The 15,232-nt window shown below is 37.7% G+C and overlaps 1 protein-coding gene across 1 annotated transcript in view; it reads left to right on the top strand.

Moving 5' to 3' along the window:
- Positions 1-15,232, top strand: part of LOC134654631 (paired box protein Pax-6-like) — a 72,148-nt gene that overhangs the window by 11,339 nt on the left and 45,577 nt on the right. The window contains exons 2-4 of the mRNA XM_063510104.1: positions 313-430; positions 3,429-3,555; positions 6,677-6,857. Of these exons, the coding sequence (XP_063366174.1) occupies positions 346-430; positions 3,429-3,555; positions 6,677-6,857 (393 nt within the window). The 5' untranslated portion in view covers positions 313-345. The remainder of the gene's footprint in view (positions 1-312; positions 431-3,428; positions 3,556-6,676; positions 6,858-15,232) is intronic.

Raw genomic sequence — 15,232 nt, 5'->3', positions numbered from 1 at the left:
TTTACCATAAGCTATCCTTTTAACATCAATTTTCAGTTTTATCCAAACTGCACGAAATAAAAGTAAGTAATAATTAAAATTAAAAGTTCTTTTTTCGTTTCAAATAATGTATAATTATGAATAATTTTGTTTAATCGTACAGTAGGTATGCATTAATTCTGGGATAAAAAAATATCATGGTTTTCAAGGTTATAAACTATCAGGTGTCCCGAATCTCATCGAGATCTGTTTAGACATTTTAGCGTAGCCGTGGCGAAAATCCGGGACAAACGCGTGGAAGATGATGATTCAAATCTGTTGTTATCTGTCCAGGGCAGCACCATAGAAGAATACGGGGTGTACACGATGCTGCCAGCGCAGCAGCTCCCCCCGATCAGCCCCTGGCCGCCCGACGGGGTGCTGGACCGCATGGACGACCTGGCGCACAAAGGTAAAGGTAATGGTGATTACCATCCCATACTATGATCACCTGCCCTAGTAGCACGGTCGCATTTGTATCATTCGTCACTATGCCTGTCACGTTCTAACAAGTATGTAAGTGCGAAAGTGACGGGCATAGTGATAGTCGATAAAAATGAACCGTGCTGAGCCCGCTGACCAGCTATCATGGTCGCATTTTTATCACCTGCGTCACTTTCGCACTTAAATATTTGTTAGAACGTGACAGTCATGGTGACAAATGATAAAGAGCCGGCCATCTTAGCCCTACTGCAATTATTGCTAAGGATACACGTACAGGGGGGCTGCAGCAAAAACCGAAATTCGCAAATTGCGGGAATTTTTCTCTTTTACTCCAATGACGACGTAATTAGAGTGAAAGAGAAAACTGCCCGCAATTTGCGATCTTCGATTTTCGCGGTTATAGCCCAGATATGTCCGTGAAATCTGTCTGGAAGATGTGTCTTTTTTTGTTTCCGGGAATTAGGGATGACTCACGCTAGAACTTTCCGGGTCCGGAGCCAGGCTTCCGACATTTCGTTTTCTACAGAAAACATCACGTGCTCACTGAGGGGCTTCCGCGAACACCGAAGTTCAAAAATTGCGGGCATCTCGCTCTGTCACTCTAATTACGGTTTAACTGGAGTAGTTATGAACTCATTACGAACTCGAAATAAATGAATATTCATTTTTTTTAAACAGAAAGATGCCCGTAATTTGGGAAGTTCGGTTTTCACGGTAGGCCGTCTGATCGCCCATCAAAACGAGGTGTAGGGCGTTTCGGAACGGACCCGGACCGTTCTAGCCTGAATCATCCTATAGGCACGGATTAGTCTGTGGATAGAGCTATAGAAACATCTGTGCATAATTTTCGTCATGCATTGACAGATGTGCAACAGTCATCTACGAGACAGATTTGACAGATACATCTGTACCTACGTATATTCCTAGCAAAAATCTTGCACTAAAAAGCGCGCAAAAAAAAAACACTATTATATATTTAGTCTCTATCCGTAGTCGCCAAGACTTTCAACTGCATTTTCATTTACTTAGGGGTTGACTTTCAAAAATCCTTAAAACTCTACAATATTTGATTCGATCGATTCCGATAAAAAATTCGTGAGTGACCCGTTTTTCATAAATTTAATATTTGATTAATTTCAAAGTACTCTACGTACAACAAGCAATAAAATTTAGTTCTATTTTGTAGGGTATACACTTTTGAATAAGGTGAGATTTTGTCCGATATTTTTGCGTGCTTTGTTGTGCAAATTATTAATATAAGTGACTTTACCGGTATCTAAAGCTGAACTTCCGAGCAAAGCGAGAGTTTTATTCGTAACATAGTGAAAAAGCCGTTCGGTCAACAAATTGGCATCCTGCAGAAGATAAGAAATAATGCTTGTCAATTTTACATAATCCCATGATAATCCCGAGTTCTGTTCGGCTGAGTATACAGTTGCCATCAGATATATCGGAGCGGTCAAGGCGCTCACAAATATCTGAACACGCCTGTATTGTCAAGGCGTTAGAGTGCGTCTTCTGATATTGTGAACACCTTGGCCGCTCCGATATATCTGACGGCGACTGTACAAGAAGCCAATAAAATTCAAGCCAATAAAAGTCAATATAAATTAATATTAATCATCGTTTAAGCTTGCAATGCAAACAATATGAATGGCTAACAATTGGTTGTTTGTTTTAGTATTCTAACAGTCCATACTCGTACTATTAACTGTTAAATGATGACGGAACCACTTAAATCGAAATTTTAGCTTTATTGCGTTAGCCACATTTTTAATTAGTCAATTACAAACTTGAACTTTTGAAATGAGTTAAATATAATAACAAATTGGCCGTCGATAGCTGGTATTATTTCGTAACTAAACCTAGTTCCTCACAAAACAGTTCAAAGAAATTTTAAAACCGTGAGACGCAATCGCAACCAAAAATACACGTAAAATATAAAATTGTATCTTCTGATCCCAAAGGTTAAGGTTAGAGCCTAATTTATGACTATTAATTACATCCAAAACCGGTTCTGACTTATTAATATAAATTTAATAATACGGGTCACTCACGTATTTTTTTTTATCGAAACAATTTTTATTATCGACATGTTTCGATTCATAACAAGGCGCTTTTACTTGAGCCACTCGTTGGCTGAAATATGTAAACAAACAATTTTTTTATTAAAAAACGTGAGTGACCCATTTTAATATATTAATTGTTTTAGTCTCTCGGGATTATTGTTGTTAAAACAGTTGTATTTGTTTTACTAGTTGTACTAGCAAAATTGTGACTATAGGTATTTGTTTCACGTCTATTCTTAACTTTAGGAACAGAAAATGGAAATTAGTATCTAAATCTGTGTACGAATATTTATGTATGCCCTTATATATTTGATAGGTACGCGAAATGTTGATATCGATACCTTTAAGGCTCAGGTAGTCGAGACCAGGGCTCGCAAGTGAGTTTAATTACACTGACCGACTACTACTACAGCTAATAAGTCTTAAGTCAACTGATCCAACAAGTACAGCAATGTAAAGAAAATCTCATGCGAGTTCTAGCATCGCCTACATGTTCCTTGTGACTACGACGTTTTAAATTTAGTTCCCTCTTGTTCGTAGAGGCATCTATAAAAACGTCGTTGTAGAGTCCGATTTAGCTAACTTTGTCATTACAAATGCCACGCAGAGTTAGCTTGGTATGACTCAACGTTACGCTCAGAGTTCCTTAATAACCATAGACAAAATTCAGTTCGCGTACAGGGATAAGGGTTCTGATAAAACAGCCGTGCTAAGCCAAAATATCTTGACAATATTGCTGCATGTCAATTTTTGGCTTAGAACGGCAAATGTTCCTAGAAATCGCATCTCACCTGCCTCTAGTGTAAGCAAAATTGGAACAAATTATTAATTGGAGTAAGCAAGCTTATGGTGCGGCAGGTCACAGCGGTGTTAACCAGCTCGGCGGGGTGTTTGTAGGAGGCAGGCCGCTGCCGGACTCCACGAGGCAGAAGATCGTGGAGCTGGCGCACTCGGGCGCGCGGCCCTGCGACATCAGCCGCATCCTGCAGGTCTCCAACGGCTGCGTGTCCAAGATACTCGGCAGGTCAGTTGCCTCCGGTGTTTGTAGGAGGCAGGCCGCTGCCGGACTCCACGAGGCAGAAGATCGTGGAGCTGACGCACTCGGGCGCGCGGCCCTGCGACATCAGCCGCATCCTGCAGGTCTCCAACGGCTGCGTGTCCAAGATACTCGGCAGGTCAGTTGCCTCCGGTGTTTGTAGGAGGCAGGCCGCTGCCAGACTCCACGAGGCAGAACATTGTGGTGCTGGTCTTATACCTCGATACACGTAATACTTACGTACAACTAACTGCATTGTGTGAGGTTTTTGAGATACGTGATTCAACATTAAGCAATGCCTTACTGTTCAAAATCTGCGTCTACCAACCACAGACAGACCAGGTAAGCAATATATTGAAACATGATCTTTGCCTACTTTTTGCTACTTTTTGTGTGTCTTTGAGTTTTCGAAAACAAACTATTGCATTTATATGAGAGAGTATAGAAATAATTTGATACGAGTATACCTATTTGGCACACTTTACAGACTAACCTCGACGCATTGTAGCGTGTGAAATATATATGGTTAGATTTTACTATATAATGAAGTGACAGTTATTTAGAAACCCTCTATTTCTGCAACTATCTACCCGATCAAACAAGCAACACAACACCTAACTATTCCAAAAATGCAGTTGAAACAAATACCTCTGTCTAACCGGTCGCGACCGCACTAGCGCGCCGCACGCTGAAACCGCAGGCTTACCTATTACACGAGCCATTTACAGCCCCCGACAACTAAAACCCAGCCTAACTACCTCTTATCTAACACATACCTACACTGCAAACTCAATCTTAGTCACACTGAACTAGAGTCCAAATTACAAGTAGAAGTAGAAGGCTTATTAAGAGTTTATGATAGTTAATATCGATTTGTCTCGACTGGGTTGGAGCGGACAACGTCAAGGTGACGTTGAAGGTTGGTTTTGGGTGACAGTAACTTGAGGCGGTTCTATTTTTGAAATGGCTGGATGTCGATTAATTTTGTTGCGGTTACCGTTTCGGTTTTTTTCGTAGCCTCAGAGATGACGTCTAGTTTCTCTAGCGAAATTAGTCTTATATATTAAAACGAAACTATTATAATTGATTGTAACTAAACTGGAACAAAGTATTCCACTTTTCAGACACTTCAATCCATTCCACAGATATAAAGTGAGAATTTACTTTGGAGAATTCGTTAACAAACATTGTGGTGGTTTATTAGAAACACGTTCGACTGAAATATACTCTAGCTTTTAACTTGGTAAAAGGCATTGATAGCTAATTCGGCCTTCTTATCCAAAGTATAACCATAAAACGTTCTTGTAATTATTTACTAATAATCCAAGTGTAGGTAGTTCGCGCATTCATTAGTTTATTATTACTAATTAATTTTTCTGAAAATCCAATGAAAATATATCTCGACTTATCGAAAATTATTGTTTATGTACACACTCTGTTACCTCGGTGGCAGTGACATAACTTTTTTGAATTTAGAAGTTATAGTAAACTAGCGACCCGCCCCGGCTTCGCACGGATAGTTCAACGAATTTACACAAAACCTTAACAAATTAAACACGAAAACCTTCCTCAAGAATCACTCTATTAATAGGTGAAAACCGCATGAAAATCCGTACAGTAGTTTTTGAGTTTATCGCGAACATACAGACAGACAGACGCGGCAGGGGACTTTGTTTTATACTATGTAGTGATTATAGTGAAGAGATTGAGATTCTTGAGAAAATGTTGACCTGTCTCTCAAACAGACCCATTTCAACACAGACATATACCACTTTCTTTAACCGTTTTACTTTCCCGACAAAACCGAACCGTCGACAGCTGACACCGAAACGTCGGTATCACCGATGTCGCGGTAATCCGACACCGGCCACCCTCACACCATGCTGCATGCGAATATTCGAGGAAGGGGTAATCCAATACCTGACTGTTAAGTCTTCACTTCAACTTGAAAATGGGGATATGTTGGCTAATTCAGGTACTAGGTTAATATAGTTTGTCAAAGGACTGTCTCATTTCAAACATATAGACAGAGAGACTTATACTATCTTTGTTTTACATTATGTAGTACTAGCACTCAAAAGAAAAGGATGAGTATAGCTTTCCTGGTTCTTACTGACTGACAAATTGGTTTGACCGACTATATATACTTGAATACATAAGGTACTAAGTACATCTAAGTCAAGATTATAAAAATTGGTTCATGTCAAATATTTGCCTTTCATAGAATTCTAATTTAGAACTTTTAAATCAGAAGACAAAGACACTAATTTCAAAAGTTGCAATCACGCGTTTAAGATATAAAATCAAAAGGTTTTCGTCTTGTCAACAAACAAGTACCCACTTAAGAAACTTCTACAACCAAAACGAAGTTAATGACCTCAAGCTATTTAGGTTATAGTAAAGTGTGCCAAGAAATTCAATCATACATACCTATTATAAATCACACACACACATAAGCGTCAATGTTACATCTTTTAAATAATGCACCTTATGTCAGTCTCAATTTTATCTCGTCTGCGCTGAATACCCCCGGACAATAAATTGCAACCAATTGGATTTTTCTTGAAGTAAAGATCATATTTCGGTAAAATTTTTGATAAACCTTCATATTCAACTCTAATATAGATGCAGGGGCCTTACCATGATCATAGAGAAATATAATAAGACAAGAGTGCTCACTCCATACATCAGTTCAGACTATTAATTTCAGTGTCGACATCTAGCATCGAGTAGCGGAACTATCAGTACTGCTACTTGACAATAGATGTAGCACCGACCGGAAAGTCTTATGCTGTTGAGATAAGACTTTCCTGTCGGTGCTACATCTATTGTCAAGTAGCAGTACTGATAGTTCCGCTACTCGATGCTAGATGTTAATAGTCTTTTTGGTACTAAAACTGATGTATGGAGTGAGCACTCTATGTATTTTTTTCTCTATGCCATGATGTCCTTGTTGCGATTATTGCGACCTAAACTGAATTGCTATATAAGTTATATAGCTTCGCCCTTTAGCAATTCAGTTTAGCTCCTAAACAGAATCGCAATAAAGACATCATGATAAGGCCCCAGAATCAAAAAGGCTCAAATATGAATCACCTTCAAACCGCAGGTACTACGAGACGGGGTCAATCCGGCCGCGCGCCATCGGCGGCTCGAAGCCGCGCGTGGCGACAGCGGAGGTGGTCTCAAAGATCGCACAGTACAAACGGGAGTGCCCCTCGATCTTCGCGTGGGAGATCAGGGACCGTCTGCTGAGCGAGGGCGTCTGCACGTCGGACAACATTCCTAGTGTGAGTAGCTTGCTTTTATCTTTACAGTTCGGGCCGAAAAGCTCTGATGTATGAAAGTAAATAATAACCTACTAGTTATGGTGGTATTAACTACTCTATATAGTTTAAGGCTGAAAAGACGACTGCACTCTTTGGTTGTTGGATTGCAACTAAATCAGTTAGACACTGTCATTTTTTATTACGCGATTATATACGTCCGATTTTACCCGAAAAACGAAGGTCATTCTAAGACGGACTGAAAATACAAAAAATGTACGAATGGCAGACTCAGTGTGAGATGTGTACTTTTTAAGATGTTTCATATTGTTGCTACAGTACCACATTGGGCTTAGCCTGTAATAATAATCGTACAGTATAAGAATTTTGAAATAAATAAAATAAAAATAAAGACTCGTGAAGGGTTCAAACTTAGCTGAATGGCTAAATATGCTGAATTATTTGAGCTCGAGATCTTGAGCAGTTTTCTACAAATGTTCGGAAAGACTCGGAACTTGTCTATTGAAATTTCTACTGGACCACTTAAAATTATTAATGTTCATACCTATAGAAAAAATATCTTAACTGATTATTAATGTTGTCGTTTTGTTTTACAAGTCGTTATGTACAACGGACTTGTAACTGCAATTTTTAACATAAATTATCTATGAGTCATAACTTCGAGAAATTTTGTTTAATACTAGAATAAACGTACGAGTATAAATTAGCTAACTAATAAATACATAATTATAAGTTATGTACGCGTCATAAGCAACTAAAACAATTATCCTGTAAAGACAGTGCCAGTCAACTAAGCAAAAATATATTTTATCCACAACTTTTAAATCAACGTTAAAACCGAAAACACATTTCCCAGCAAAAATATTTTCGCAAAATCATCTTTAGCTCGCCCCTGTGTCTAAATCACAAAATAGCGCTTCTACGGGGCGCCTTTGAAAAGTATGAAAATACTAAAGGGCGAGACGGCACAATAGCATACCTACCTATACTATTACACCGTGGCTATAACGCCTTATCTTTCCCTGGCACTATACAGTCCCCCTTTGTCCCCCTCTCCCCACCACTTCGTGGCAAAACAATATGACGTTATAACTTTTTTCTTCATTTTTTTCCCTTTTTTGAATACGGGGCCGCTCCCTTCTGGGATATCCTTTAGACATATCATCTTCGAATGTAGAGGATGATGCTTTTATAATAATCGCGATGGATTTCTGTGATGTAGGCAGCGTCATAAAATACGATGCGAGAATTGTGCATGGTTGTTTATTCATTTAAAGCCAAGTAGAACTAAAAATGTGTTTACTACAATTTACACTTATTTACGCTCTAATTATTACCATAATCGCGCTATCCGTTTTATGAAGCTACAAATGTCAAATCGTAATTTTCGTGAGCTGTAATTAAAAAACCCTAAAACTTAACGCGGCATAAAAATACATCTCTGCACCATTAACGAAGCGTCACGGTCATTTCGGCGAAGCCCTTTCACAAACATCTCCCTCGCAAATACTTAACATAAATTAATTAAGAAATCCGCGCCATCACCCCGACGGGTTTCTCCAAGAAAAAAAACCAGCGCATTAAGTAGGTAGGTACTCCGAATATCGCGAAAAACATAAAACCGAAACAGAGGGGCGAAACGGGACGGATATATGCCTTTTTTAATGAAAACGAAAGAGTTGGGAGGCTATCTCTTTTTTCGTCGCCGAAGGGGGAAGCAGGGCGATTTTGACACGGTATGAATAAAGAAAATATGAAGGCCTTTGTTACCGTAAAAATTCCTGTACAGGGGATAAAGTCTTTAAGTTATCAGCGGGGGAGATATGCTTATATACTTGTGGGTATGTATAGGAGCGTTTGATGTCTTCGTATTTATCGAAGTTTGGTTGATATTGTGTTTACGTAGGTACGCCATAAGAGGGTGCTTAAGACTGAATATATTAACGTCAAGATATCGATTGGGAAGGTTAACCCGTCTCATTTTGTTAGGGCGAAGTGAGGTAACTGTTTTAGGTTAATGTATGCGTGCGTCTGCGAGACACGGCTGATCATTGGATGGTACAGCTGTGGTGACGTAATGATATGTGTGGGTCATATGCAAATTTACTCATATTGTTCACAATTGTCTTTTTTGTACCTGAAAGTTGAAAACATTCATGATACGAACACCCACAGTTTTGATACTTTCGACAGCTAGTAAGGACACTCGGGCCTGTATTAAGCTCAACTCAAGTATCCTTAACATAAGCGGGGTAAAACTTATATTATAATACAGAATTTTGAGAGGAGTGAGGAATATATCGATATTTGATATGTAGGCATGTAATTTATTATTGACGTTCGATAAGATTTATACCGGTACATATACTTCAGCAGCCGATGAAAGCAATTTAGCAGATGTTAATCGCGATTAAAACTTTTCACATAAGGTATTAAAGTTCATCTTTCTATAAAATAATATTTAGGAAATGTTTTTACAGTAGGTAGGTACTGAGAGAATTAAACTTGACACTTCAGAGGAAACGATAAAACAAGAAAAGCTGTACATTAACAAACAAATGGTTGCGTCCTACTCGGACACTATCCCTAAATAAAAATTAAATGTTTTAAAATTTGGACAAGCGTTTGATAGTAATTTTTCTTAAACATTTTATTGGACCTAATAACACAGCGTCAAATCTATCGTTAAGCTTTTAACAGTAACGACCCTTAACTAAAAAGCAGTAACGACATTCAACCCTGTTAAGCATTTAAACAATATAACTCTAAATACCATATTCGACAACCGAAACTGTATGTTAATGCAATTGTAAAAAGTTTATTTTTGAATGGCGGCGATATTTAGGGTAAGAGGGTCAATAGTTGAATAGTAGGGTCATATCGCATAGTGACATGCGTTCCCGTAGCAAATCACTTCCGGGCCACTAAATCCAGGCCAAATTAATGCATTTAGCACGCCGTACCCTCGGCTGGGGATGACAACTTTATTTCATTGTGTCGCGATATTTTCTTGTCACTTTTACGTCGGTAACGAGCAGTGATGCTGTTGTTTTTTTTTCGATGTCATATTTGCATTTATTCTGTGTGCATTTGTTTCCATTATTTTAATATAAACATAAACCTTTAATGAATACTTTTAATTTAATCAAAAACAAATAAAAGCGCGAATTATGAGTTTGATGGATACAAAAAGTTCTGGAAGCATCTGTATCGATAATGAATGGGCTTTATTAGATTGTTAACTTATTAATAAAAATATAGTCTTAAAAGGTTTGAGATAAAAAAAAGATTCCGATGAATTTGAGAACTTTGTCCTTTTTTGTCTGTTTTTTTCGTCTGTTATTATTCTATAGGAATTTGAGATAAAACTTAACATATTTTTGTCAGATTGTTATTAGAATTAACATCTATTAAACCAACACTGCTACATAATCTTAATAGTTTACATAGATATACAGAGCCCGTTTGTTTTGAGATAAATTGTAACGCAATAAATAGTTTAACTTGATATTTATCATTGACCCCTAGTTAGAGAATCCGAAGCTTTGATTACTTTAAAGTTAGCGCCGTACAGCAACATTGCAATAACCAAGCCAATAGCCCTGCAACACTGATTTAAAATATCATTACGGCTCATATCAGAGATTTAGATCTCGCAGGGGTAGCTAGGACTATATCGGGAGAAACAAATTGTAACAAAGGAGTCCGGTAAAGAAGATTATCGGAGATGACGCGTGGCAGACACGTGACGTGAGTGTGGCTCGTGATCGGCACATCTACCCAATTCCTTACGTATTCATCTCAAAATAACCTCTATTGCAATCATCCAGAGTTTGATTTCGTTTGGCAACGCACAGTTTCATAAAGTCAGTATACTTACAAGCGAAATACCGTTGTTTCTTATTGAGTTAAAGTCAGTTTTCGTTCGGTAATACTTGTTTGAAACGTTACTTAGAAATAAGAAGTGTTGGAGGGAAATTAATACCACAATTTGAAGGCTTTAAGGCTTACATTGATGTTGAGTGTAATCGGAAGAGTAAATAAATACATAATTGCAAGTTCTGCAGTCATGTGGTTTAAATGTCGGACGTCACCAGCAAGAATGCCTTTAGGGTTTTCGAAGGGTTTTTTTTATTCCAAAGCGTAATCTATTGTTCCATAAGTTGAATGTGCGAGTGTTAAATTATGACGTCGTTTTCGCTTACATACTTACGCATCTATATATGTATACCTACTTAGGTAGGTATAACTTAATAACTTACAGGTAACTATTATCAGTAGCAAGGGTAATCAGATTTTTTTAAATACCTAAATAGGTAGTCATTTGAGATACAAGTAAGAAAAGCAAGCAAGCAGGTTTGGTCTGTGTCAAAATTCTAAATTCTGATACCTTGACCCCTGTGGCTCCCATGTTCTTCGATTTTGGACACAGAGATGACAAATTAATATCTAGTCTAGAACTATGTATGTATATTCCTTTCCTATTATCCAACTAGGTATACAAGTGTTGAACACATAGAGTCAGATTACACTTACTTGACTTGTGTTTTGAGTTAGTGACTTCTAAAAAAACGATAAAATAGAAAAGGTAGTTAATTTGTTTAAATCGATACGGTTACGAGTATACAGTGTGTGGCCTATAACGCGGGAGAATAATTAAAACGTAGATTCTACTACTCAAACAATAAAACTTTTGTTCGACAACTTTTTGAAATTATGTAGTCTTAAAATTGTCCCTTTTTCAAACAAACTAAATAATATTTTCAATGTACTTTAAATTCCGTCTAATTGACATCGCCCGTCAGTCTTGTCACCGTACAGGCATAATCAATTTCGTGATACATTGCGTGTTCGATTAAATTTTAAAGTGTTTTAAAATACAAACCACAAGTTATTTTTAAAAGTTGCTGAACAAACATTGTCTAGTTTGAGGAGTAGAATCTACGTTTTAATTATTCTCCCGCGTTATAGGCCACACACTGTATAACTGCAAACAGAATTTATCTAATGCAAATTTTAAAACGTCCAGCAAACAATTGTATCAACAAATCCAGAGCACACATATCAACGATTTTATCAGCGTAACATTTTTCCCCGTCTCCCCGGTTTCCCCAATATGTGATCATGTAATCTCACCCTCTCATAATCCACAACGAGTTAATTACAAGGTTTAGATCCAATAAACTGTGTCGTGTATTCCCATTTCCATCAAAAGCTTAAACCGACCAGTTAAGTATGACCTCGATTCTCTTAACAACAGTGGGTAGTTCGTTAGCACGCATAGACTGGCTGACATCCGCCATCTTGGATGCCCTCGGTAAGCATTTTGAACGCGCCTGTGCCGTCGCACCCCTGTCTCCTCACGTGGGACGATACAATAGCTCTTTACGTTTTATTAGCTGACAGTTTGTTGTTAATAAAGTCAGGATTGTCTATGGTTTATAAAATTAGAACTCGTTCGTTTGAATTCAATTAATTATGTTTCGTTTTGATATTTTATTGAAATTAAATTTAGTAAATTGATGAAAAGAATGATTTGATTGTAAGTTTATTAGCTCTTACAATATTTAACAATGTAGGTACTCAATATAATTTTACTGTATTATTTTGTAATAATATATTGGAATAAGTAGGTACATTACATATTTTTATTTCTCTTTTGTAACGAAATAGGTAAAACCATTGTAAAATCATATTCCTGTAAATATGAAGTTATGGCATATTATACGCACAGCTGACTGCAGAGATAGTTGACCCCCCCCCCCCCCCCCCCCGCTCCCTCAGCAAATAAATTCATATACAGACCCTGATACATGTAATATGTACATGTAACATTCAATTTATAATTATAAACCATTATTATTTTGGCCCGAACGAACGTCTTAGACTAGCGTCCCGCCCCGGCTTCGCACGGGTTAACAAATTATACATAAACCTTCCTCTTGAATCACTCTATCTATTTAAAAAACCGCATCAAAATCCGTTGCGTAGTTTTAACGATCTAAGCATATATAGGGACAGACAGACAGCGGGAAGCGACTGTTTTTACCCGACTACGGCAAAGCAAAAGGAGGGTTATATACTATGTAGTGAAGCATGTGCGGGAGAAATTATTTATGAGTTAATAATTTCTCCCGTATATGCTTCTTTTTTAGTCCAGCCTTTCCATTCACACTTGATTCATACGTATTATACATGTATAACACTTGTCTAACTTTATAATCACGCTACACTAACCTAAACCTGTCCATCATATTCCCGTTCTCACAGAATCAAATAAAAAACGGCGAGATCGGCGCCGGCGCAACTCAAGCGCGATAAATCGCACTTCCAATAATATTTCTAACATTCTTTTATTTTCAACCTTATGTGTATACGCTTTATGGGTTAGTTTTGATTGTAGTTTTTCGACAGGGTTTATTATGAAAGTGGCCACGTGCGAGCTAAGCCGGGCATTAAGCTGCAATAATGACCGAGTGTTTGTGAGATACGGGGGTATAGGCAGATGGACGATGATAGCTTCAACAGGTTTATTGTTAGGTTTGGGTGCACCTGTGTGCTCTAGAAATCTTTCGGCAACATACCGTATTTTAGAGTTTCTAAACTCTTTTTTAACCGACTTCCAAATCTAAAAGGAGGAGGTTATCAATTCGGTTGTATGTTTTTTTTTTTTTTTTTTATGTTTGTTACTTCATATCTCCGTCATTACTGGACCGATTTTGAAAATTATTTTTTTGATTGTATGTATATGCATACAGATTGGTCCCGTTTTTGTCAAAACCTAGTTCTGATGATGGGATCCATGAGGAATCGAGGGAACTCCTCAAATCTTAAAGGCACACATATAGTGATTTTTATATTTTTATCAACAAATCAAGCATATACATTAAAAAAAGTGACATTTGATGAAGTGGAACTGCTGATAATGATCAGAACGGAACTCTTCAACGATGCATAGCACACGTCTGACGATTTGTCCTCTTCGTTATGTTTGTTAAGCAAGTTAAGTTTTTAAGCTACATTTTTGTCAAGCTCGAGTGCTGATGATGGGATCCATGAGGAATCGAGGGAACTCCTCAAATCTTAAAGGCATGCGTATAGAGATTTTTGTATTTTCATCAGAAAATCGAGCATTTTCATTAAAAACTGTCGCATTTGATGAAGTGGAACTGCTGATGATGATCATAACGGAACTCTTCAACGACGCATAGCTCGCATTTGGCGATTTGTCCTTTTCGTTATGTTTGTTAAGCAAGTTAGGTTTTTAGGCACATTTATGTCAATCTCAAGTCCTGAACATGGTATCCATGAGGAATCGAGGGAACTTCTCAAATCTTAAAGGCATCCGTATAGAATTTTATATATTTTCATCAGAAAATCAAGCATTTACATTAAAAACTGTGGCATTTGATGAAGTGGAACTGCTGATGATCATCAGAACAGAATTCCTCAACGACGCATAGTACACGTTTTGTGATTTTCAATTTCGATTTTGACTTGGATTGGGCCCCGGACTCCGGACTCGGACCCGTACTCGGATTCGGACCCAGACCCGGACCTTGACCCGGTAAACCTATGATACCTAAACTAAATCAACCACTATGATTACCATAAAATGTATACATATTACCAAATAAAGTATAAGCACCGTTAAGTGGGTTAGGCTAGTAGTTAGAGAAGTCGGTTTTTATCTATTAAAGATTATTTTTTTTATTATGAACGGGCTTACTCATGGCCACAGACTAGCCCAGGCGAAGACGTGGCCTACGATGGAGCTCGCCCAGAAGGTGCCTGCTGTTCAGCCTTGATTTGAACCACTCACTCACTCTACTTAGTACCTACTGAATGAATAGTATGAAAGAGCCATCTCATTTTTAGGGTTCCGTAGCCAAATGGCAAAAAACGGAACCCTTATGTATTCGTCATGTCTGTCTGTCTGTCTGTCTGTCCGTGTATGTCACAGCCACTTTTTTCCGAAACTAAAGAACTATACTGTTGAAACTTGGTAAGTAGATATATTCTGTGAACCGCATTAAGATTTTCACACAAAAATAGAAAAAAAAACAATAAAATTTGGGGTTCCCCATACTTAGAACTGAAACTCAAAAAAAAATTTTTTCATCGTATCCAAACGTGTGGGGTATCTATGGATAGGTCTTCAAAAATGATATTGAGGTTTCTAATATAGGTAATTTTTTTCTAAACTGAATAGTTCGCGCGAGAGACACTTCCAAAGTGGTAAAATGTGTGTCTTCCCCCCTGTAACTTCTAAAATAAGAGAATGATAAAAGTAAAAAAAATACATGATGTACATTACCATGCAAACTTCCACCGAAAATTGGTTTGAACGAGATCTAGTAGGTAATTTTTTTAATACG

This window comes from Cydia amplana, chromosome 15 (genome assembly GCF_948474715.1).
Source record: "Cydia amplana chromosome 15, ilCydAmpl1.1, whole genome shotgun sequence".
Lineage (NCBI taxonomy): Eukaryota > Metazoa > Arthropoda > Insecta > Lepidoptera > Tortricidae > Cydia > Cydia amplana.
Note: the sequence above shows the minus strand (reverse complement) of the source record. Positions and strands in the feature narration are given on the sequence as shown.